This window comes from Rhinopithecus roxellana, chromosome 7, assembly GCF_007565055.1.
Source record: "Rhinopithecus roxellana isolate Shanxi Qingling chromosome 7, ASM756505v1, whole genome shotgun sequence".
NCBI lineage: Eukaryota > Metazoa > Chordata > Mammalia > Primates > Cercopithecidae > Rhinopithecus > Rhinopithecus roxellana.
Genome location: NC_044555.1, coordinates 53,155,684 through 53,182,744, shown reverse-complemented (window position 1 = coordinate 53,182,744; position 27,061 = coordinate 53,155,684). Strand labels below are relative to the sequence as shown.

General features: G+C 39.2%; 1 protein-coding gene across 1 annotated transcript in view; it reads right to left on the bottom strand.

The window, feature by feature from the left end:
- KIF4A (kinesin family member 4A) overlaps nt 1-27,061 on the bottom strand; it is a 129,424-nt gene that overhangs the window by 54,459 nt on the left and 47,904 nt on the right. Inside the window, exons 9-15 of the mRNA XM_030934074.1 lie at nt 26,507-26,682; nt 23,151-23,212; nt 14,611-14,743; nt 12,793-12,851; nt 12,572-12,677; nt 6,415-6,471; nt 5,249-5,434 (exon numbers count right to left, since the gene is read on the bottom strand). Of these exons, the coding sequence (XP_030789934.1) occupies nt 5,249-5,434; nt 6,415-6,471; nt 12,572-12,677; nt 12,793-12,851; nt 14,611-14,743; nt 23,151-23,212; nt 26,507-26,682 (779 nt within the window). The remainder of the gene's footprint in view (nt 1-5,248; nt 5,435-6,414; nt 6,472-12,571; nt 12,678-12,792; nt 12,852-14,610; nt 14,744-23,150; nt 23,213-26,506; nt 26,683-27,061) is intronic.

The window sequence follows — 27,061 nt, the reverse complement described above, 5'->3', positions numbered from 1 at the left end:
CTTCTCAGCCTTACCAGTAATCCTTTGTTTATCCTGGAAAAGCCAAAATACATTTGACCTTGTATGCCTGCATTGTATGTCCTGTTAATATGGACAATTGAGCTACATATTTAACTTACTCCCTCCTGAAATCCCATGAAAATGAACAAAAAAGGAGGTATAAATCAACAAGAACGAAGAGAGACGAGGAGAGCAGTTGAGAGATATCAACAAACTTTTGGAAGAAGAAAACAGCTGGATAAGAAGTAACTGACGTCCAGAGTGGAAAAAGCTAAAATATAACTCCTACAGGACAAATATCAAGAAGAAGCAAGCCAATACGTACCACGGAGGCACAGAGTGGAACAGAGGCTTCCTTTCTAGAGAGGCCGAACCTAACAGGTTGGACACAGCTAATAGCAGGGATGCAGTACCATACTGCTGACAGGGATTAAATAAAAGTCTGTCTATGATTGGAGAGACTTCAACTCCCTTATTTTCTCTGGGTTACTAGAACTATGGCATACCACCACTAGGCCCACACAACTCTAGGCAAAAGAATAAAAGAGTTCTTTATTGGAAATTGATTAGCCTAAGAGAAATCCATGCACATACAACTTGCTATTGGCTTTTAGTGCCTCCCTCTTAAATATGAATGGATAGCCATGGCTCACTAGAAATTTGAGGAAAGTGTCTTACCTGAAAGACAGACCAAAACAAACACACTAGAGAAAGGAAATCTGGAGGAAACAAAGGCAAAGCAGGAAGAAGAAGAAAACCTTGATAAAATTTAATTCCTATTCTTAGAGATGGGCTGTGAATCCACACAAAAAGAATAAAAGGCTATAACAAGGAACAATTACAGGATCAAAAGGAGACCTTGGAAATTAATAGCCAAATGAAATAATTCACTAAGAATGAAGGGAAATCTCCCAGAGTGGAATAAAAAGTCAAAGAAATAGAAAATAGGAAGAAAGAGATCAGAAAAGTAGAAACTAAATCTAAGAGATCCAATATCTAAGAGAAGTGCAAGAAAGAGAAAACAGAGAAAATGTAGAGATAGCGTTCTCAAAGAAATGATAGGAAAAAAACTGCCCAGAAAGGAGTACACATTTCTAGATTGAAAGGACCAGTCAAGCACCAAGCACAATAAATGAGAAAAGAAGGCTGGGTGTGGTGGTACATGCCTGTAATCCTAGCACTTTAGGATTGGGAGGCTGGGAGGATCACTAAAGACCAGGAATTTGAGACCAGCCTCAGCAACATAGTGAGACTTCATCTCTACAAAAAATAAAAAATTAGCCAGGCATGGTGGCACATACCTGTCGTCCCAGCAACTTGGGAGGCTGAGGCAGGAGGACCACCTGAGCCCAGGAAGTTGAGGCTGCGGTGAGCTGTGATGGCACCACTGCACTCCAGCCTGGGTAACAGAGCAAGACCCTGTCTCTATAAAAACAACAATAACAAACAAACAAACAAACAAAAAACAGGAAACCATACCAAGGCCCAACATTGTGAAATTAAGTAACACCTGGGGACAATGAAAAGATCCTGAAAGTTTCCAAAGTAAAAAAATATATAGGTCTATTACAAATAATGCAAAATTATAATAGACTTCTCAACAGCAATACTGGAAATAGAAGACAATGGAGCAAGACCTTCAAAATAATGAAGAAAACATTTCTGTAGAATTGTAAACCCAGCCAAACTAACAAGTATAAGAATTTTGAGGCCAGGCGCGGTGGCTCAAGCCTGTAATCCCAGCACTTTGGGAGGCCGAGACGGGCGGATCACGAGGTCAGGAGATCGAGACCATCCTGGCTAACACGGTGAAACCCCGTCTCTACTAAAAATACAAAAAAAAAAAAACTAGCCGGGCGAGGTGGCGGGCGCCTGTAGTCCCAGCTACTCGGGAGGCTGAGGCAGGAGAATGGTGTAAACCCGGGAGGCGGAGCTTGCAGTGAGCTGAGATCCGGCCACTGCACTCCAGCCCGGGCGACAGAGCGAGACTCCGCCTCAAAAAAAAAAAAAAAAAAAGAATTTTGAAAAAGCAATTTTCAGACATGCAAAGCTTTAAAGTATTTCCCTTTCATGTATGCATTCTCAGAAAGGTATTGGGGTTTTATTCCACCAAAGCAAAAGGGTATACTAAAGAGGAGGAAGACATGAAATCCATGTCAACACAGACATGAGAAAGAAATGAAGCAAATCCCCAGGATGATGGTACCAAGCTGGTGGCTGGACAACAGCCCTAGAGAAAGTAAACCAGGATAGAAGACTCCAGAAGGGTTGTTTTCAAGAAAGAAATGGATAAATTACCTGGTATGTCTGGAAATGGATAAATTACCTGGTACGCCCAGCAAAATGAAGAGTTTTATAGTTTTTTTTCTTTTGTTCTTTTTTTGAGACAGAGTCTTGCTCTGTCGCCCAGGCTGGAGGGCAATGGCTCGATTGTTTGTTTTTTTGAGACAATGTTTTTTTGAGACAGGGTCTCACTCTGTCACCCAGGCTAGAGTGCAGTGGTGCAATCTCGGCTCACTGCAACCTCCATCTCCTGGGTTCAAGCGATTCTCCTGCCTCAGCCTCCCGAGTAGCTGGGATTAAAGGCATGAAGCTAATTTTTGTATTTTTAGTAGAGACAGGGTTTCACCATGTTGGCCAGGCTGGTCTTGAACTCTTGACCTCAGGTGATCTGCCTGCCTTGGCCTCCCAAAGTGCTAGGATTACAGGTGTGAGCACCATGCCCAGCCACAGTTTTTTTTGTTTGAGAGGGTCTCACTCTGTCACTCAGGCTGCATTGCAGTGGTGTGATCTCAGCTCACTGCAGCCTGGACCTCCCTGTGCTCAGGTGATCCTCCCACCTCAGCCTCCCAAGTAGCTGGGACTACAGGCTCACACCAGCAGGCCCAGCTAATTTTTGTATTTTTTGTGGAGACAGGGTTTCGCCATGTTGCCCAGGCTGGTCTCAAACTCCTGGGCTCAAGTGATCTGCCTACTGCAGCCTCCCAAAGTGCTGGCATTACAAAAAACTAAGTTTTTTAAAAGTTAAAAAAGACCATGATAACAAAAGGGAAAAAAACCTCTATTGGCAACTCAGTTATTATTTTGGAAGCAACCTCTAACCTAGGGGGAAAAAGTGGTGAAAATTAATTAGCAGAATCACTTTTTTTTGTTTTTACTCTGAAAATGTATGACAGCTGGTAATTTTTAAAAAAGCATGAGTACTTGTTGTAGGGTCCTGCAGCCCCATCCATTCTCTACTGGTCCCTGGTATCCCGCTCCTCTCCTAGCTCTGCCGCTGAACGCTGTGCCTTAGTTTACTTCTCTGCACTGGGGGCTCACCCTTAGACCATTCCCAGCAGCTTCCCAGGTGATGTTGGTACCCCTAAGGCTGGGCTTTGCCAGCTGTGGCCCGGCTCCTTAGTACTGCCCAGGAGGCACCAGGTTGCTGAGGATGTGACTGTGGGCACCATTCTAGGCCAGTGTTTCTTGTATTGCATTCCAGCAGCAGGAATATCACCTGGGAACTTGACAGAAGTGCAAATTATTGGCCCCACCCAAGACGCACTGAATTAGAGCTTATGGAGTGGGGACCTGCAAGCTGGGGTTTTAAGGAGCCTTCCAGATGATTCTGACATGCATGAGAATCTGCCAACTACTGATCTAGGCCAGTCATTAGTGTAGCCTGGGGAGGGACTGGGGCTGTCTAGACCAAGAACAGGTGGAAAACACTAGCCTCATTTGGACTCCTGAGACTGGGAACCACTACCAATAAAAACCAACCCTATAGTCTCTCCTCTTGGAAGAGGAAGATAAGTTGGAGGGCCTGGAGAAAGCATACATTTTTTTCTTTCCCTGCTCCTGGCTTGGTTCCAGCTCTGCTCACCTCTCTCACTTGTCTTGGTTCTACAAAAGGTTGTCTAGATGATGCCAGCTGGGCAGGGGGTGGAAGTCCTGGGGAAGCAGGAGGCAGAAGACCCTGACTGTTTATTCCTTGGGAACCTCACCATAGGCCAGATGGCCTGTCTTCGAATGGAAAGAATCCTAACTCCACAAGAAAAGAATCCTAAACCCCCAGTTCCTCCTCCTGCCAACCCCAGGAAGACCTTGTAGACAGTGCCCAAAAAAAAAAAAAAAAAAAAAAAAAAAAACCAACTCCAACCCCCAGGAGCTGGGAAGATAGCCAGAAGCTGTCCTTCCTCCTCATCCTGGCTCCCCTTCCCAGCCCCCAATACTGTGAACCTTCTTCCCATTCAGCCTGGTTTCCTGGTGAGGGTCCTGCAGTCGTGGGCCCTGGGGGACCCCCCAAGGAAAAGGCCCTCAGGAGGGAAGGGACCAAGGGCATCCTTGGGCCAACTGTCCACCTCTCTTGTCCACTGTTCTCTCCTCCCCACTTCTGTCTTCAAAAGGCTCCTTCCCAGGATGGATTGGGTGCTAGGACAACTGGAATCCAATCCAAAAGCTCTCCCTGCCCCTGTGTCCTTTTTTAGATGTGAGAACAACTGTACAGTGTAAACTTATAAAGTGTTTTTAATGGTTATAGATTGAAAATAAAGTATGTCATATGAACAGCTGCCATGGAGGGAAAAGAAAGCATGGGTACTAGAGCTATTCCTCAATATAAGCATATAATACCTTGGGAGTAGTAGGATATAGCTGGATGGGAAAACAACCCACTCGTCCCCCTACCACCCATCCTAATATCCCTTTGTCTGTAATCACAAACAATGAGAAACACTGGTCTACAAGGGAAAATAAGTCTGGAGCAAGGGTCATTTCTTGTGGGTAACCTGAAAGCCAAGGATTTGCCTTTAAGTAAAGACCTGATTATTAATTGGCAAAGGTCACTTAGAACTACTATTAGAAAAAAGTTTAGCCATTTATCAAGTCATGTGACATCCACTAGTCTCTTCATAATTCATACTATAACCCAGACTATTTACCAAAAGATGTGTTTTTCTCAGAATCCAAGCATAGTTATTAGAATATAATTTTTCTGTAAGTAGGGACCACATTTATTATAACATTATCAAACAATTTATTAAATACCTGTGGCATAAGGTAAGGCATTAGATAGATTAAATGGAACAAAATTACAGGCTCCCTGTCCTGAATGTATCCTCTTTTTAAACCAACAGTACAAACTCCCATTATACTATATACATTTTGTTGTCTTTTCATCATCAAAAATGGTATGCTTGTTGTTTTCTTCCCATTCAGTTTAAGAGACTGTAGACATGAACAAATACTGCCCTAGGAAATAGTTTACCTGGTATTGGTACTGAATGGGCTGTAGTTGGCTGTCATTCTGAGTCATCTTCCTAGCCAGGGCCTCTTTCAGTGCAAGCGCTTTATTCAACTCAACCAGCTCCTTAGACATCTGCGCTTGACGGAGAGCATGCTGAGTGGTAAAAGCGTCAGAAGACCTGCTCGTCTCTGGACTGGTTTCTACTTGCTGGAAAAAAAATCAGGATAACGATTTATAAGAGAAACAAGCAAATGAAGTTCCTTAGGCACTATTTCATCAAGTCTCACAGGCACTTCTCCATTAACAGTATTTCTGTTCCTTTACAACGGTGGCTCGCATTTAAGTATCTGAAATAAACTGAGCTAGCCTCGTTCCCTGCTCTCTCAAGCACCTTATTTCTTATACACTTCAATGGACTCTTTTAGAACCAACTAAGTTTCTTTGCTCTTTCCTTTGTTGATCTGGATGGCATTTCTTACTTTTACCTCATTCCATCATTCCAAGGGGTCCTTACAGGAGAGAAGGTCCTGGAAATTGAGAAAAGGGTTCATTTGTTCTCACACAGTTGACCTCTAGTACCTGATCTAGTATTTTCCTTCTTTCAGAATGTGAAAACTACTGACATAGATTCATTTTAGGGATAAAAGCCTGTCTCAAGCAATCCATCATCCAGCCTTTCATTTTGTCTTTATAACCTTTAGTCAACATCTAATACATTTTATCTATCCTTGTGATCTGAACACTCAAATTATTTTCCTTGGTTCTTTTAGCCCCTAATATCTCATCCATAGAAAATTATGCTGAGAAAAAATTCTCTTCAATTTCTCCTCTAATGCTTTTTTGACTTTGCCATAATTTCCTCTTTTTTTCCTCTCCTCATTTTTAACTTGCTGGACGGTTGATGCAGAATACTAGCCTCTAACAAGAAATCTGTAAGCTGGGTTGCAAATATGGAACATTACATCCTTGAGAAGTCCTGGCCCCCGTTACCAGTTATACTATTAGTGGTAGAGCCTATCCAAGGTAGGGATTTTATGAAGCTGAGATTTACACTAAAGATTTCTGGATTTCCCAGGCATTCTACGGAGGATGGTAACAATCACAGGTTCTCTTTTTCAGTTGAGTGATAAATTATAGGAAACGGCAGTTAGAGCTCCTGGTTCCACACAAAGGGACCAATTACTTACAGCTTCTTGTTCCACCGCAGTATCAATGGCTGCAGCCATGCAAGCAACAGTTTCATCCTGCAGTAACAAATGTTTTGGTTTAGGGAAAGAGTCTGAAGTAAAGCTTACTAGTGGATTTTACATTGGTTATTTAATTTTTTTCAAGTATATACAGAGACCGTTTAAGGTACTGAACCTATTTTATAGTCACAGAAACCCCAAAAGCCACGTTTCCATTTCCCATCTCTCAAGAGTCTTTCTTCTTCATACAGGACAATTGTGTAGTTTTTATAAAAAAATAAGGTCATGTGGCAACTGACATATTTCTTGCACTTCTCCTGCCCTGCCAGAGACAGTTGGGCCAGAGTGAAACATTTAGCCATTCCAAAAGGCCAAAGTTTAACCCATTTTATGGACTCTACCCTTTCTTTTTATGCATCTACCACTAAGTATACCTCTACTAATGTACAAGTCTAGCCAGTTCTTATGGGGGCATACCATTCTACAAACAGACATATCAAATAATGGCAATGCATCAGAAAAGTAAATAGAATGGTTATTTTTTATTTTTATAGTCAGTCAAGGTAGTAGGATCTTCCTCTATAAAGAAATAATTGCCTGGCCAAGCACGGTGGCTTACACCTGTAATCCCAGTGCCTTGGGAGGTCAAAGCAGGCAGGTCACGAGGTCAGGAGTTCGAGACCAGCCTGGCCAACATGATGAAATCCCATCTCTACTACAAATACCAAAAAAATTAGCCAGGCGTGGTGGCGAGCACCTGTAAGCACAGCTACTCTGGAGGCTGAGGCAGAAGAATTGCTTAAACCTGGGGGGCGGAGGTTGCAGTGAGCCAAGATTGCACCACTGTACTCCAGCCTGGGTGACAGAGCAAGACTCCATCTTGAAGAAAAAACAAAAAACAAACAAACAAACAAAAACAGAAAGAAATAAATGCCTTAGATGAACACTCCCAGAAAAATATGCTCATGAAGTCAGATAAAGGTACTGCAGCCTCTGTCCCTCATGTAAATAAGAACTGATCATAAAGATATGGAATCAATCTAAGTGTATACACACACCACATTTTATTTATCCAATCATCCCTTGATATACCATGGACTACTACTGGAATAGTAGTAGTCACACCATGGAATACTACTCAACCATAAGAATGGAATCATGTCTCTTGCAGCAACGTGAATGAAACTAGAGGCCATTATCTTAAGTGAAATAACTCAGAAAGTCAAATATTGCATGTCCTTACTTATAAGTGGGAACTAAATAATGTGTACACATGGACATAGTGGAATAACAGACATTGGAGACTTGGAAGAGTGAAAGGGTTGGGGTTGGTGAGGGATGAGAAATTACTTATTGGGTACAAAGTACACTATTCAGGTGACAGCTACAGTAAAAACCCAGTCTTCAGTACTACCCAATTTATCTATGTAACAAAATTGCACTTGTACCCCCTAAATCTAAAAATAGAAAAAAAGAAAAAAGGGGAAAAAAGAACAGATCATATGGTATTACTCCAGGTAACTAGGAGGAAAAGGGTAAGCACTAATTCTTTGGCAAATTATTTTTTGGGGCATTCAAACAACTGCCACCTAGAAGGGAAACCTAAAACTACTTAACAGGACTAATTTGTTTACAGGCTATCATATTAGCAAGCTCTGTTCTCACCACTGGAATTTAGGCTTTATTTGGTATTGTAAGACATGGATTACCACTTCTGTGTAAGTGATTCTTCAAAGCCCCGGGAAAAGAGAATTATTTCCAGGAAGTCATGTAATTAAGGAGGTCACAGGTGAAAGAGCTATTAGCTCAACAGCTAAGAATTTAGGGTTAGCACATGGAGTCTCTATACCACCCCTATGAAACATTACATAGTTGTTGAAACTTAACTTTTAGTACCTTTAATGTGAGGAGTGAAGAGACCCCTCTCGTCTCGCTCTTTTTTGAGACAGAGTCTCGCTCTGTCACCCAGGCTGGAGTGCGGTGGTGCCATCTCAGCTCACTGCAACCTCCACCTCCCGGGCTCAAATGATCCTCCCACCTCAGCCTCCCAACTAGCTGGGACTACAAGTGTACACCACCACACCCAGTTCATTTTAAAACTTCTTTGTAGACAGGGTCTCACTATGTCATGAAGGATGGTCTAATTTTATTTTATTTTTTTGTAGGGACAAGGTCTCACTGTATTGCCTAGGCTGATCTCAAGCTCTTGGGCTCCAGGGATCCACCTGCTCGGTTTCCCAAAGAGTTGGGATTACAGGTGTAAGCCACTGTGCCTGGCCTGAAGAGATCCTTAATAACTGCTATTTACAAAGCATTTCCCTTACTCTGCCCAGAAACTCCCAACCAGTAAGGCTCAAAGAGAATTTAAAGGAAGCTTCAGTATTCCCATATCCTTTCTCATAATGATTTATAGTACTGGTGACTCTCCAAGTGCAGGACATACTAAATCATTCTTAAAAAGGATTTAAAAAATCTATAAGGGTTACCCTTTCCTCCCTCCCATGTTTCAATTTTCAGTATAAGGACTAATAACAGGCCTATCCTAGATTATTGGGGCCTATAACACTGGCCTTTGGAGACTTTCTCTAGTACCTTCCAGAGAGTTAGGATCAAAAGTAGATGGGCTAATCCTTGAAGAAGATATGCTGTTACTGTGGGTTTATCTTTGGCTTTTGGCCCAGAGAAATTTTACAATACTAAGGTTTAAGCTTAGGGCTATGGTGACATGTTCTGCATAAACATGGCAGAATTCTGCCTCTATAATTCTAAATGTAAATATACAACAATAAGATTTATTTCAGTCTCACAGCCCTCTTTCCCGCGATTCCAAGACTATAACCAAGAACCTCTTTAAAATTGTGATTTCAGAAAGGTGATGGTCAGGGGAACAAGGCCAGGGTACATTGTGCTACATTAACCAGCAATGTCCTCCAAGATGAAGTCTGTGTTTGTAGGCTGTACCATTACTGGGCATGCAAAATGCTTTTTATGGAACTGGTCTTGGAGGAGGGGATATAAACAAAAAAGATCATTTGATTTTGTAGGAACTGAAAGGACTGCTTGAATTTCCTCACAGGTAACTGTACAAGGAGGTTCACTTGAATTATAGTTTAAAAGAAGAAATGGTACAGTTTAGCGCTTAAGGCCCCAGGAAGAATATCTAGGAACAATGGTTGCCTTTATAATGGAAAAGGGGGTGTTCACTAGTCACTTAAAATAAAAATAGTTTTAATCCAGAACGAAGGGCACAAGCACTTACTTTTGAAACATTTTGCTTTCACTGTAGTGAGTCTTAATAAAAGCCACAGGATACATTGTTGTGTATTTCCAAAAAAAAAAAAATATATAGCTGGGAGGGTCTCCGAACAATAGATGTGGAGAACTCTGATTCAGGAGTCCAGCAGGACTCCTGGATAAAAGGGCTTACTCTGCCTAACTATGACAGTGGATGGAAGGCAGGAACTTTATCAGTTTGTGGCAATCTTTAGCACCCTCCTACTGTGTGTGCCAAGTACATTTTAGTGGCAGACACAGCGATTCTGCAGAGTTCCTCTGAGCCAGCCACCACTAGCAACTCCCTCTACAGGCACACCAGGCACCAGTCATATTGCCAGGTTCTCACTGAAGATGCTTTATTTTATTAATTTGGTTCCACGGGTTTCCTTCATCTTTTCCATGTGACTCAAAGCCCCAGAAATGAAGTGGTATTAATCCTCTGAGATCAGTGTGATGGCCATGAACAATGGTGAGTACCCTGGGTCACTATTTCTGAGCTTGTAAGTTTTGGCTCCAGAGGGCTTCTGCAGCTTACATTATCTTAATACTAAGGCAGCTCACACAAGGTTTTCATATATCAGTCGTTTCAGTTGCATTTGAGTGGCATTATAAATGGTGAAATTTAACCTTGTGATAGTCGTTGTCTAACATGTACTCTATACTTCAGCCACATTGAAGTTCTTACCATTTTTTAAACTTTCATACCTCTTTCCTTTTATATATATCTTTTCCTCTATATATAGTCTAGTCCCTTTTTAAAAAACTTTATTTATTTTATATAAAAACTTCTAAAATTTTCCTTGTGGAGCAGGGCTAACTCATAAGCAGTGTGCCCAGAACTGGCCTGTCCCTTCCCTTTTGTCTGCATGGCAAACTCCTATTCATTTTTAGGACCCAGTTTCTTCTGTGATGCCTTCCTGAATTTTCTGGACTAACAGTTAATCACCCTTTGTTTTATGATCCCACTGCACTTTGCTCATATTGCTGATATAAAAGAAAACACACATGAGAGAGGGTTCCGAGTTTTCCTTGCCTTCAACCCTTGCCTCCTTTCCCTGTTCCCCCTATTTTGGCACCTCTCCCACCTGTGAATCTTGACCAACTGAGAAACTACAAGGCTTGTAAGAACATCTCTCAAAATATAGTAACAGTTATCAGGATAGGATTGCACCAGTATGTTTCTGAGGAAGAGGTATAAAAAAATGAAACAATCTCCAACCAAAAGTTTCACAGCAATTAACATAAAAAACTGTTACCTGAGCTAAATCACAAGGACATACACCCCTTCCTTCTCTTTACTCTATAAAACTCCAATCTTGCTTTACTTGGGAAGTTACCTGGAGTTCAGGCATGCCCTGAGTGCATCAGCTAAATAATATTTCTTCTTTTTATTTTTGAGATTAAGTCTCGCTCTGTCACCCAGGCTGCAGTGCAGTGGCACAGTCTCGGCTCACTGCAACCTCCACCTCCTGGGTTCAAGCGGTTCTCTTGCCTCAGCCTCCCGAGTACCTGGGACTACAGGTGCATGCCACCACACCCGGCTGATTTTTGTATTTTCAGTAGAAACGGGATTTCACCATGTTGGCCAGGCTAGTCTCGAACTCCAGACCTCAGGTGATCCGCCCACCTTGACCTCCCAAATTGAAATCCCAAAGTGCTGGGATTACAGGCATGAGCCACTGCACCCGGCCGAATAATTCTTTTAACCCCTATTTGAATCACTTAAATTATCTCCTTTTGACAGTAATACAGCATTTAGTAAGATTACATAGCTAGGAAGTAGCAGAACTGGCTTCAAACTAGGGTCTGTGTGGTTCTAGAGCCCAGGCTCTCGATTACTGTACCCTGTTAGATAAAAGAGCTGTCATCTTGGACTGCTCCTGACAGCTTTACAGTCCTCCTTATTCTAAAACACTGCCTAATAGTCTTTGGGGATTTAACTCATTTAATTTTTTAGAACTGGTCATCATAATGAGTCCTGACAATATTGTATGACATTTTTTTAATTTCCTCTTCAAGAATAAATCTATGTGTGGATAATTTTGTGACACAATATTGACAACTCTAGAAAACACTGGGCAAGACCAGGGATGACAATCTCATGGTTCTGGTAAAATTAAAATCTCTGCCCAAAAGCTAGGAATTACCACCAGGCATTTGCATACACATTACTGTTTCAGAATAATAAACAACAGAGTGTAGACGGAACAAAACCAACCATTACCACTTAACATAGTATGTTATAGTATGATTTCAATTTTTTTTAAAGCATATATGCCTAAGGACTAAGAGATGGAACACCAAAACAAAAATAGATTTTTAGGGGTAGTGGGATTGTGAAAATTTTTCTTCTGGGAAAAACAACAAATAACCACTCCCATCCCCAAAACATACCTGCCACTACTATAATGGTTCTAAAAATAAACAAAAATGGGAACTTATGGTAGAACATTCAAACTTACTTATTATTGGTTATAAAAGAGGCTTATGGTATTCTCTGGTTGCTTTAAGCTGTCAGAATTTAGTTTATTTAAAATTGGGGTATGATACAAGACCTCTTTTTAAGTTAGCCTACACTGTGAGGACAGCAAATCAATGACTGCTGCTCTTGCTGCCTAGGCAATTTTGCACTGCTATGCTGTTGCTTCTGGTATTTGATTAGAATACTGAAATACTAATGTGCATTATATATGTAACCTATGAGTGTTTTGATTTAACAAACTCAATATTCAGATCATATCAAATGATCCATGACCTCTGTCCTCAAGCACCTCACAATCTGGTTTTTTCAGCAAAAGGTACAGAGTTAGAAAGGCTTGTATATGTCAAGAGAAACAAATGAAAGTGATATGCCTATTTACACTGCCCCTACTTGGCTTACCGATAACTGGGTAATCAATTGCTGCAGGTTACAAATTATCTCTACATTTTCTTTCAATTCCTGGTCTTCCAAAGTCTCCACTAGCTTTTGAAGATCCAGTTTGCAGCTGAAAATTCAAACAAAAAGAACCCAAGGGTTATTCATATGACAAAGACCAGAGGCTCCACGATTATATACTGAGGTGCTATAGGTTGCTAACAAATATCTGGTGGGCAACTTACGCTGCATGCTGCCTGAGCTCTTCTAGCTTGGCGTTCATTTTTTCATTCGCTTGTTCTGTCTGCAACAAAGACCCAGGAGATCATCAGTGGGAGTGCCTGACAGCCTCACATAATTATGCTCTCCTACTCCTATGAATTAAAAGCTAGGTAAAGAGGCTGTCTCCTTTGCTATAACAGAGGATTTAGTGGGTTTTGGTTATTTAGTGAAAAATGTGTTTTTTAAGAGTCATGGAAATTAGCCCTTCAGTCAACATGAGCTACTAAAAATAGCATCCGAGCAGCTGGGTTTTATGCTTGCCATGAAACTCAGACTATGGGGTGGAGTGTGAAGCCTTAATTCCATAGAGAACTTTGCAACTAGGGGGAAAAAAGCATTATTTCCTGGCATGTTAGTCACTGCTGTTTGCAAAAAAAAACCCAAAAAAACCAAAAACAAAAAACAACAAAAAAAAACCCCACTTACTTTAAATTGCCTCCTACACTACACTGTTCCCTAGCCCCAGCATAAGGGCATTTAAAACATAAAAGGGCCTCACACTAAATTTGAGCTGAGATTTTTTTTTTAAAGTTATACTATCTGATATGGTAGGCTAGTTTTAGAAAAAGACAGCAAGAAAAAGGGTACGGCACAAGAATGATGGTAGAGAAAGAAGAAACGGCAGAAGGCAGCTTACGTTTTGGGAAGGGTGATTGATATTTTCAGTTTTATTTCAATCACAGTATCTGTAACATGCTGGATGCTATAACAGATCTGGAAAGAATTGTTTATATAGGACAAAAATGTTGTGCTTGTTATGAAGTTCTGACAGGATATCAAACAATAAGCCTATCAGGCAGACACTGTAACAACCTTATAAAGGTTGGATGAGTATGTGGCTAGAATAAGAAGTAGTTTCTGTTACATCAGCCTCATTCACATACATGTGAAACGCAGCTTCTAGAGTTACTTCAAAGCACAAAATACAGCACTGGAGACAGAAAACTGTATATAAAAATCCCCTATATCCCATTTTCACCCTCTGTTAGTAATGGACAATACAATGGACGTAGGATTTAGCCCACTTGAAAGAAATCTTTAAGCAGCTTATCTTCCTTGACTAGAGTGCACACTGACGCATGAAGGTGTATATATTACCGAGGTTCAATTATATTTTGGTGGAAACTCATTTTCACTTCTGGCAACAGCCGTGCTATCAAAAATTGAGTTGTATTTAGACTAGTAGAAAAACCTTAGTGATAGAGCCAGCATGCACTGATCCAGGAGGTTACTGACAGACAGGCAGGCAGTAGGAGTCAGAACTCATGTAATCAGTTATATAGCGATCCACTATTTGGAAATCAACCATATGGAAAATGAATTAAAAGTAATTTCCCAGCTGTTATATCTCACCGTGGCAGCTGTTAGTATGGGATATGAAATGTGACAACGTTAGGGGAAGAGAGATGGAAAATAACTAAAATCTCAGAGAAGGAATGGTTACTTAGCATTATGGATAAAGATTAGGCAGGACTTAAGGTGATAGATGTACTTGGTTCTTTACTTTCTGGTATTTTTAAATGAATCTATTTTAAAATGGGACTTATATAGATTCTTTGTGGTAGATACATAGGTATTCACTGTACAATTCTTTTAACTTTTTTGTATGTTTGATTATAAGCCCACATATTTACCCCAGAGGGACTCCCTGGAGGATATGGTAATACAAATACATTTCTTTCAACATAACCTGTCTCTCACAATGAAAAGCATGTTAAATATTTTGGAAACTAAAGCCAGTAAATGTTCAGATTGCTAGTAGTTTATTCTTGGGGCCTTACCAAAATGATCCTCTCCAACATCTGGGCTGTCTGACCAGCTGCCTCACTCAGACCACGACTTAATTTTTCATTCTCCTCTACCAGGGACTGATTCTTCTCCATTAAGGATTGTAGATTCTCTGATGGTTCCACACTAAAACAAAGTAAATAACATACTAGAAAAATATCTGATTGATAATACATATATCAAAGGTGGATAAAAATATATCCCATAGGCCTTTTGGATAGGTAGGGGGATTAAGATAAAATTATACCACAAAAGTCTGGGAAAAGTGTGTCCAACCCAATCTATCCTCCTACTCAGGTAGAATATTGGGTGTACAATAAACACATCTCTGAAGTACTTCAATAGTTTGGAGAAAGGTAATAATTCAGAGACAGATATGGTTGCAACAAGAATGACTAACCTCTATCTTGACTCTTGGTTAGGATCTTTTCTGTTTGTGTCCTGTAGGTATGAAGTTATAGCTAACTGGAGCTAAAATACATGTTCTCTCCCTTTTCTTCCCACCCTCAATCCTTCATTAAAGATTAGGGAAGTAGAGAAGGGAGAGGTATGGGAGAGGTAGAAGTGACACTGCTCAGGGTCAAAATTCAACCTAATCAATATAAATATATTTCTCCTTTACTGTAAAGTTTAGGGAAACAGCATTTGAGAAGTCAAAAAGTTGAAATGACCAGCGGCCACTAAGAAAACATTTCACAATTCTTTATAAATAAGTGCTTCCTTCTAAATGCTTGCTTTGCTTGAAACTTACGACCCATAGCCTCTTGTTCATTTGTCTATCAATTTTAAATTGCTTAGAGTGAGTCAAGACAACAATGGTGTCCATTTCAAATATGAGGAAAAGGGAGGGTCAGAAATAGCTTGAAGGAATACATATAGGTAAGAACCTTTGGAATGTATACATATCACTTGGTATCAGTTCCAGACTAGTAAAGCAGACCAATAAGAAGTAGGGCTGTTTTTTGTTTTAATCCACTGGGATGAAATATTCAAAAGACTGGAAAACAGGACTGGTTAAAAAAAGATCAGAAGAAATATGAAGATTTGATCTGAAGAAGACTGAGGGGGAAAATGAATAGTTGTCAAGGCTATGAAAAAGAGAAAAATAAAGGACAGGGAATAGCTGTTCTCAATCTCAATAAAGGATAGAAAAGGACTTCAGGAAAAGAGTAGATGCCCTCTCACCCATCTTAAGACCTCCATCAATTTTTATAGAAGATCTTAGAAGGCACTTTATCAAAAGTTAATAGCAAGGCCACACAATAAGGTCTCATATGACACTGTTGAGCATTTACTAAGACTCTTATGAAGGAATGTTCAATTAAAATGCAGACTATAAAAATAAACTGTTAGTAAATTTAAGTGTTATTTCCTTATTTATTAAACTGAAAACTTCCATGCGTCATTCATGTAAGCTGACAAGCTTCAAAGTAATGATACTTTTAACTCAATCGTTTTTTATTTCCCTAAAAAATTTCCAGGACTTCTCTAAATGGGAAAATCATATTTAATTGTTGATTTTTCCAAGGAAAATTCAGCACATAGAAGTAGGTTCTTCATTGTAATTTGAGGCAAATTCTTGAATATTTAAATACTACTATAATTAATAATAGTTAACACTTCTATAGCATTATGGGCTAGGCTCTATTCTAAATACTTTATATACATTAAATTTTTAAAATTCTCCCAACAGCCCCTATGAGGTAAGTTCTACTGCTATCCTCATTTTACAGCTGGGGAAACTGAGGCACAAAGAAGTTAAATAACCTATAGCCACACAGCTAGTAGGTAATGTGAAGCTGAGATTTGAGCTCAGCAGTCTAGTTTCAGAGTCCATGCTCTTAACTATTATGCTGACTACAGAGATAGGTACTATAAGAATGCAGAGAATCCTGGATATAAAAGCTCTCACAGTAGTAAGGAAAAAAAAAGAGTTCTTGGCAAGATTATAGATATATTATAGGACTACATGATATAGGACAGCCACGTAATGGGTAAAATATTTAAAAGTAAAGCAAAAACAGGACCAGGGCCAAGCAAAGATCAGACTGAAAAAGAAAATATAACAGAAAACCAATGTTTTCACATGCTATTTAATTGCCAAGGCTAGGAATTCAAGTAAACTGAGCATTTGCAAATTGACCAACACTCACAGAAAATAAATACAAAAGCTTCAATAACATGTTAAAAAACAAAAGAACATAGTCTAAGGACAAAAAGTGAAAACATTCATATATGTAAAATGTACTTTTTGTTAATAAGCCTTATAAAATGTCTCTAAAAATATAAATATACATTCTTAAGAAAAGGAGCATCTTTATTTCTCTGTAAAATATTGAACAATTAAGTTTAATTGTTTGATTCATCAACTGTTTCTTAGAATCTATTACTTTTGCAGCTGAAACTATTTCCTTTAGTATATTCTAGACAATCAGAAGTCTGGAACTTTTTGTACTAAACTGAAAGGAAAGGAAGATGGGTCAATTGCTTCTAAATGAGCATAGTGAGAATAAAATGTAATCAGGAAACCCAGAGTAAATTATCTAAAGGGGGAAAATTAGGAAGAAAGAGGTAGTCATCTCTGGGTGATGAAATTACAGCAACTTTAAGTTTTATTCTCTATACTTCTCTAAATGTTCTACTAGAAGCAATTAGTCACTTTTATAATCAGAAAAAATGAGTAATTGAAAACAAAAATATTGAAAGAAAGTAGGCTCACATCATACATAAGAATAAATACCAAATGCAAAAATGAAATGTAAAAAATAAAACGACATTATTACTAGAAGAAAACATGGGTGAATTCCTCTTTTTTTATTTTTTATTTTTATTTATTTTTGAGACAGAGTCTCGCTCTGTTGCCCAGGTTGGAGTGCAGTGGTTCACGCCATTCTCCTGCCTCAGCCTCCCGAGTAGCTGGGACTACAGGCGCCTGCCACCATGCCCAGCTAATTTTTTGTATTTTTAGTAGAGACAGGGTTTCACCGTGTTAGCCAGGATGGTCTCGATCTCCTGACCTTGTGATCTGCCCGCCTCGGCCTCCCAAAGTGCTGGGATTACAGGCCACTGTGCCCGGCTGAATTCCTCTTTTAACCTTGGTGTGGGGAACGGCTTTCTAACTGTGAATCCAGAAGCATGCAGAGAATGTAAATGGTATAGCCACTTTGGAAAACAGTTTGGCAGTTTCGTAAAAAGTTAAATATATGACCCAGCAATTCTATTCCCAGGCATTTACCCCATGAAAACACATGTCCATATAAAAACTTACAAGTGAATGTTTGCAGCAGCAGTGTTCATAATAGCCAAAAAGTGGAAACAACCCAAACCTCCATCAACTGGTAAATGGATGGACAAATATGGCCTATCTAGACAATGGAGCACTATTCTGCAAGAAAATGGAAGTGCTAACACATGCTGTAACATGGATGAACCACAAAACATAAGTGAAAGAAGCCAGACAAAAAAAGACTACATCCTCTATGATTCCATGTATACGAAATGTCTATAATAGGCAAATCTATAAAGGCAGAAAAGAGATTAGTGGTTGCCTTGGTCTGGGAGTGGAAATGAGAGTGATGGCAAATGGGCATGAGGAAATTTTCTGGGGTGATGGACATGTTCTAAAACTGAATTGTGGTGACAGTTGTACAACTCTGTAAATTTAATAAAAATCATTGAACAGTACACATAAGATGACTAAATTTTATGATATGTAAATTTTAGCTCAATAAAGCTGCTGAAAAAATCCAGAGGCAATAAAAAAATAAGCTTTACTACATAACAATGATAACTTTCTGTATGACAACAACATCATAAAGTAAAAGAAAACTGACAAATTCGGAGAAATTATTTGTAACACACACCACAGACAAAGGGCTAATATCACAAATATATAAAAAACTGTCAAAAATAAGGGCCAAACAGGGTTGCTATTATAAAAAAAACACATTAGTGAGGGTGTGGGAAAATTGGAACTTTTGTGCATGGCTGGTGGAGATGTAAAATGGTACAGCCAGGCTGGGGCGCAGTGGCTCACGCCTGTAATCCCAGCACTTTGGGAGGCCGAGGCGGGCAGATCACAAGGTCAGGAGATCGAGACCATCCTGTGAATGGTGAAACCCCATCTCTACTAAAAATACACACACACACAAAATTAGCTGGGAGTGGTGGCGGGCGCCTGTAGTCCAGCTACTTGGGAGGCTGAGGCGGGAGAATGGCGTGAACCCGGGAGGCGGAGCTTACAGTGAGCCGAGATTGCGCTGCTGCACTCCAGCCTGGGTGACAGAGCGAGACTCCGCCTCAATAAATAAATAAATAAATAAATAAATAAATAAATAAATAAATAAATAAATAAAATTAAAAATAAATAAATAAATAAATGGTACAGTCACTATGGAAAACAGTGTGGTGGCTTGATTTAAAAATTAAAAACAGAACTACCATATGATCTAGCTATTTACTTCTAGGTATATACCCAAATGAATTGAAAGCAGGGATATGATCAGATATTTGTATACCCATTTTTTTTGTTGTTGTTGCTTGTTTTGTGTGTGTGTGTGTGTATGTATGTGTGTGTGTTTTTTGAGACAGGGTCTCACTCTGTTGCTTAGGCTAGAGTGAATGGCATGATCACAGCTCACTGTAGCCTCAGCCTCCCTGGGCTCAGGTGATCCTCTCAACTCCCAAGTAGCTGGGACTACAGGTGCACACCATCATACCTAGCTAATTTTGTATTTTTTGTAGAGACGGGGTTTTGCCATGTTGCCCAGGCTAGTCTCAAACTCCTGGACTCAAGCGATCTGCCCACTTTCGCTTCCCAAAGTGCTTAGGATTACAGGCATGAGCCACCACGCCTGGCCCATATTTTTTTGTTTGTTTGTTTTTAAAGAGACAGAATATTACTATGTTGCACAGGCTGAAGCGCAGTGGCTATTCACAGGTGCTATCTTAGCATACTACAGCCTTGAACTCCTAGGTTCAAACAATCCTCCTGCCTCATCCTACTGAGTTGCTGGGACTTCGGCATGCACCACTACACCTAGCTGTACACCCATGCTTATAGCAGCGTCTTTCACGATAGCTAAAAGATGGAAGCAGTCCAGGTGTCCATCAATGGGTGCATGGATACACAACATACAATGAAATATTATTCAATCTTAAAATCAAAGGAAATTGTGACATATGCTACAACATGGATGAACTTTGAAGACATTATGCTAAGTGAAACAAGCCAGTCACAAAAAGACAAATACTGTATGATTCCATTCATATGAGGTACCTAGAGTAGTCAAATTCATACAGACTGAAAGCAGAATGGTGGTTGCCGGGGGCTAGGGGGAGAGAAAATGAGGAGTTATTGTTTAGTGGGTATAGAGTTTAAGTTTTGCAAGATGAAAAAAAGTTTTGGAGGTGGATGGTGGTGATGGCTACACAACATTGTGAATGAACTTAAAGCCATTGAATTGTATGCTTAAAATAATTAAAATGGTAAATTTTATGTTATGTATATTTTACCACAATTTATTTTTAAAAAGAGGCCAAAGGACCAAAAAACCTAATAGAAAAATGAGAAAAGACATGGACAATTCACCAGCAAAAAAAGTGGCCCTTAAATATATGAAAAAATGCTCAAATTCACTCATAAGAAATACAAAGTAAAACAACACTGAGATAGCATTTCTCAACTATCAGACTGCCAAAAATTGAACAAATATGACAATACATTCCATTGGTGAGGCTGCGGGGAAACAGGCTTTCTCATACACTGCTGGTAGGAATGCAAACTGGTACATCTCTTCTGGAGGCGAATATACCTTATAAAGGTACAAATGTACTTACCTTTTGTCCCAGCAATCCAACTTCTAGAAACCTACCCTTAAGATAAACCTCTGACAACACAAAAATATATACACACAGGTTATTCACTGCAGCATGTTTGTAATTGCAAAACATTGGAAACAACCTAAATGTGCATACATAGGAAAGGGGTTGAATTGATATGTATGGCACATGTCCACAATAAAAGTACTATGCACCTGCAAAAAAGAATGAGGAAGACTTCTCTGAACTGGTTAGAAATGATTTCCAGGAAATACTGAACAAAGCAAAGCCACAAAGAGTATACAATCATTACATACAGTACCCTACCATTCATATGAGAAAAAAAGGTGATATAATAAAATACACAGGTATCTGCTCATTTGTACAAAAGAAATACAAGAAGGCTAAACCAGAAACTAAAGAAATGGGTTAAATACAGGGGTAGGGAGAATAACGGTAGAAAAGAGGTAGAAATAAGGGTGGGAAATAGGAATGGGAACAGAGTTGCAGGGATGGCGAGGGAATGACATTTACCTCACTGAGTATATCCTTTTTCCTTTTTGAAAAAAAATTGTGGCACATGTATGCATTAAGCAGTTTCTCATCACCCACTTCCCTCAAACTTCCTACCCTTCCTAGTTGCCAATGTCAATTGTTCCATACTGTAGGTCCATGTGAACACATTATTTGGCTCCCATTTGTAAGTGAGAACATCTAGTATTTAACTTTGTGTTTCTAAGTTGTTACAATGTACATTATTCAGGTGATGGATGCACTAAAAGCCCAGACTTCACCACTACACAACATCCATATAATAAAATTGCACTTACATCCCATAAATTTATACAAATACAAATTGGAAAATTATGGGAAACATATAAAACTTACCATCTTAATCACCTTTAAGTATGCTATTCACTAGTGTTTAAGTATATTCACATTGCTTGCTGTGAAACAGATCTCCAGAATGTTTTCATCTTGCCAAACTAAAATTCTATACCCATTAAACAACTTCCCTTTCCCACCTACCCCCCAGTCGCTGGTAACCACCATTCTACTTTGTTTTATGAATTTGACTACTTTAGATACCTCACATAAGTGGAATCGTACAGTATTTGTCTTTTTGTGACTGGCTTAGTTCACTTAGCATATCTTCAATGTCCACCCATGTTAGCAAGTGACAGGATTCCCTTCCTTTTTAAGGCTGAGTGATATTCTGTTGCATGTATACACCACATTTTATCAGGTCATATGTTGATAGACATTTGGGTTATTCTACCTCTTAACTATTGTGAATAGTGCCACTATGAACATGGTCGTGAAGAAATCTCTGAGACCTTGCTTTCAATTATTTGGATATATACACAGAAGTGGGATTGCTGGATCATATGGTAAGTCTAGTTTTAAGTTTTTCAGGAACCTCCATGCTGTTTTCCATAGTGGTTACATCATTTTACAATCCCACCAACAGTGTACAAGGCTTCCAGTTTCTCTATATCTTCACATCCTTGCCAACACCTCTTATTTTCAGTTATTTATCTATTTATTTATGTAATAGTAGCCATGCTAATGGGCATGAGGTGATATCTCATTGGGGTTTAATTTGCATTTCTCTGGTCTAAGTATATCCTTTTGTATAACTCTGACTCTTAGATCCATTATGTTTCACATACCTAAAATATAAACAAAAAAAAGTAACTAAGATTTAGGGGGAGAGTGCCTAAAAGGGAATACAAACAGTAACTGTGGGAAACGTTATCCTGCTTAGATTCTCTAAGCCTAAAGATAAAAAGAACTGTACAAGAACGCTGTAATCTATTTCATAAAAAGTATTTCCCACAGAGATATAGGCTAATAATTCTGAAACTACTTTATGTGTATAGTAGAACTGAACAAGTAAATAAATAGATTGCAGATGAGAGCTGGGTTTCTTACTGTTGGAGAAAGAAATTACAAATAAGGAAAGGGGAAAAAACAAAATGAACCCTGTCACATTGGAATGGTATCAGAGGTGTCAGTATAAACTCATGGTTTGTAATATATATGCAGGTAGATATATTCGAAAATATAGATGAAGGTGTATGTGTACGTTACTACACATGTAGACTATTTCTGAGCTCTACCTGCTCAGAGTGCTTAGAAGCAGTAAAACTCTAGTAACAATAAACACAGCTGGCGCTAGTACCCAAATCTTGATTTCTAAACACAATTTTCCATCGACAAAAAAAGAAAGGAACTAGGGCTCCTTGGAGACATGGTTGATTCCAGAACTGGGGCAGGGAAAATACAAGATGAGTTTGGAAACTCTTGTAGAAATGATCAAAAACTTGCGAAGAGCCAACCTGAAGGAGCTCCTAATGGACAAAGCAGGAACAATTTGAGCAAAAAAACAAATAATAGTGCTGGATGTTAACCCATAGAATAAAATAAATATCCATGAATCTATACAAATATAACTAGATGTCAAACAAATGAGGAAGAAGAGACAGCTCTTCCTCACAATAGAATTCCAATTAATAAATTTCTGAGGCCAGAACCCATGCTCTTTCTGTTACATTAGGCTGCTTTAAACATAACTAAGTCCTAAATAGTCAGCAAAATTGGTAAGATCCTTACCTTGACACCAAGTGCTAGCAGAAACCAGGGAAAAACTATTATTAGGAAAAATAGCCTCTACTAGAATACACAATTAAAATTAATCTATGACTCTTACTTTATAGATCCAGGCAGGGTACCTCCATGGGCTTGTAGCAACAAGACTTGTAGCTGTTGTACCTGGGAGAAGCAAAGAAACATAATCAGTTAGCCACCAACCAAATGCTACTCATCCCTTGGCAGTAAAATTACCACAATTAGCAACAGAGTAATTTTACTAAATATCTATGAAATCTAAGGCAAATAGCATATCTTAGATACTACCAAAGGCATCATACATAGTTGATGATCCAATGATAACAGGACAATCAGCATTACATGAACAACTATTAAGTAGAAGATGAGTTGTCCATTTTATCTACATTTTAATGAGTTTTTACTGAGCACCTATTTTTCTTCTTTTTTTTTTTTTTTTTTTTGGAGACAGAGTCTTGCTCTGTCGCCCAGGCTGGAGTGCAGTGGCACTTCTGCCTCCCAGGTTCAAGTGATTCTCCTGCCTCAGCCTCCCAAGTAGCTGGGACTACCGGTGCCCACCACCACACCCAGCTAATTTTTGTATTTTTTGTAGAGACAGGGTTTCACCATGTTGGCCAGCCTGGTCTTGAATTCCTGACCTCAATTGATCCGCTGACCTCATCCTCCCAGCGCGGGACTTACACGTGTAAGCCACTGCTCCTGGCCTTGAGTACCTATTTTTCAAAATCAGTCTCAGCACTGGGCTAGACAATGTTCGGACATATAAAAATAAAATACGACTCCTACTCTCAAGTTTACAATCTAGTTAAGAAAGATAAGCCTAAAGTCTAAAATAGTAGGAAATAATACAAGACAGAATAAGCAAATTAACAAAGACCTAAATAGTCAAAGGGAGGCTTCATGAAGATGGATCTTAAACCAGAGCGCATGTATAAGCATCCTCTCCCATTCCCGCCTAAGACACAAGGGGAGTTGTTCTCCCTCCCAAGACTGGTCTCCTTGCATGTGCTTTGGATTCCTACTCTTCTCACCATCTTATGAATCTTACTCTGTTATCCCTTCTCTCTTCTATATTTTCAATTTCTCCCTTTCTATAAGATCCTTCCTATTAAGATTAAAACATGTTCAAGTCTCTCCCATCTTAAACAAAACAAAAGCATCTTTCCCAACCCCACTTCCTATCTCCCTTACCCTATTTCTCTCTTTTTTCACAATGTTTGAGAGAGTAATACACCAATTGCCTCCATTTCCTTTCGCTCGCCACTCAGTTGCTCCTCGACTTACCCTAATATGACTGCCTACATCATTCCAATGAAATAACTTGCCCAAGTTACAAATGAGCTGCATGTCACCAAATCCAATGAGAATTTTCCAGTCTTCATTTTACTTGACTGACTGGTAGCATTTGGCTTACAAGACACATTTTCCTGGTTTTCCTTCTATTCTTCTAACTCATCTTCCAAGTCTCCTTCTTGGTTCATCTTTGCTCCACTTGTCCTTTAAATGGTAAAGTCTCCCAAAGCTCAGTAGGAGTTTTCTTACTTACATTCTCCTTATATTCTCTTCTGAATGTCTCATCTCTGCCTCTGGTTTCTATTACCTGAAACTGGTGACTTCCAAAACTACCTCAAGCACAGATCTTTCTGAACTTCAGACTTTTATATTCAACTATCTACCTGATATTTCCACTTAGTTGTCTGGTATCCTCAAACCTCGTCCTTTTCCAGTGTAACCCAGGTCAGTGAATATCCAGTTCCAAATGCCAGAAATCTGGGTGTCATTCCCTTATCTAATTCATTGGTTTCTTCCTTCTATCACCACTGCCAGCACTCTAAGTCCAAGTCATCATTATCTCTCGCTTAGATTACTGCAGTACCTTCTTAAATGATCCCCATGAATCTACTCTTGCTTTACTGCATTTCTATACAGCAGCTAGGCCATTGCTTAAAAATGTAAATTATCAAGTTACTACCTGGCTTAAATCCTTCTTAACATTGTCCATGAGTCCTGGATCAGTCCTCTGCTTTCCCTCTAGCCTTATCCTGGAATACAGGCACATCTCAGTTTATTGTGCTTCACTTTACTGCACCTCACAGATACTGTGTTTTTTTATAAATTGAAGGTCTGTGGCAACCCTGAATTAAGCAAGGCTATTGGCACCATTTTTCCAACAGCATATGCTCATTTCATGTCTCTGTGTCAACAATTTTTTAGCAATAAAGTATTTTTAAATTAAGGTATGTACATTGTTTTAAGACATAATGGTATTGCACATTTAATAGACTACAGTATAGTGTAAATATAACTTTCTATGCACTGGAAAACAAAAAAAACTGTGTGACTCACTTTATTGTAATATTTGCTTTATTGTGGTGGTCTGGAACTAAGCCCACAACATCCTTAAGGTAAGCCTGTACTCTTTCCTTGCTTTCTACACTCTAGCCACACTGGCATTCTTTGAGGTCTTCAAATGCACTATACTTCTGTCCTATCTCAGACCCTTCCAGCACTTGCTATATGCCAAGTACTGTTCTAAGTGCTTTACATGTATTAACTTATTTAACCCTCATGAAAACCCTAAGAAGAAGGTATTATTATTATTTCTACTGTACAGATAGGGATACCAACGCACAGAGAATTTGCCCAAGGTACATAGCTAGTGAGTTACAGAGCTAAGATTTCAACATGGGCAGGCTAGTTGCAGTGTCAGTGCTCCTGGCCACTATACAGCTGTCCCTATGTATATGCAGGGGATTGGTTCCCCTGCATATACATTTTTGTATACCCTGTGCGTATACAAAAATGTACACGCATAGTCCAGTCCTGCAGTCAGCCCTGCAGAATCTACATGTACAAAAAGTTTACACACGGGTTTCTCATCCTGCAAATATCGTATTTTTGATCTGTGTTTGGTTGGAACAAACTCCTATTGTTCGAGAATCAACTGTACTTTGCTACCTATGTTTCTTCTCTCTAGAACTCTCTTCTTTGTTTTGTGCAGTGATTTATTTTCCTTCTTCTAGTCATGCCCACTTCTAATCTATTTTCTCTATACTTGCTAGAGTGATCTCCCCAAAACACACATTTCATCATATCACCCTCCTACTTAAAACTCTTCAATGGCTCTTCACAGCTTTCAGGTTGAATTCCAAATTCTTTAACAAGTCATATAAGGAACTTCGGAATTTAGCCCCTGTCTACACCTCTCATCTCATCTCTCACTGCTCACTTCTTCTTTATCAGTGAACTCTCCAGTGCTACCCCTAATCTTAAATGGACAGCAAACACGTTAATAGGAGTTATTTTAAGAGGTCCCCAAACTAACATGCCTAACCAACATCTCTAAACTTCTGATAGAGAAGAAACTGAGAAACAGAAGCTCTACCATTCCACTCACATACTTGTAATTTTTCCCGTAAAATTTTAAGTCCCTTATACCTGTTGCTTTAGATGATTAAGTTCAGCTGTCTGGGGATCAATATTAACAATAGGTTTGTTCTTGATTTTTCTTGCTCTGTCAGCATAGCGAAGGGTATTTAATGTTTCCTCTAGATTGGAGTCAGCAGGACTCACACAGGCTATCATAAGAGTATGGCTATTACCTCCTAGAGAATCTGAAAAAGAACAATAAAGAATAATGAAAGGAAATGAAATCAAACAAGTAGGATATAAGCAAAGCCGTCCATTCGGGTTGGTGACTTAAAATTCAGAGCTATAAGAAAACGTTCTTAATGTTTTTTATATTGAAACAATAGGAAATATATAGATATTTAAGATTTCTGATGTGATATACATTTAAATCCTATTGCATGTGTCCCCATTCTCAAAAGGGATTGTGATTTCAGCAGTTAATCAGGTTAAAACAACTGGGGCCTGGCCTCTGTAAGTTAGGAGCCACTAGTGAAATTAAACATTCTTAGGATGCCCCCTCTAGGTGGATCTTAACTCTCCAGGGAATTCTGCTTAGCAGCACTAATAATTAAAGAAACAGTA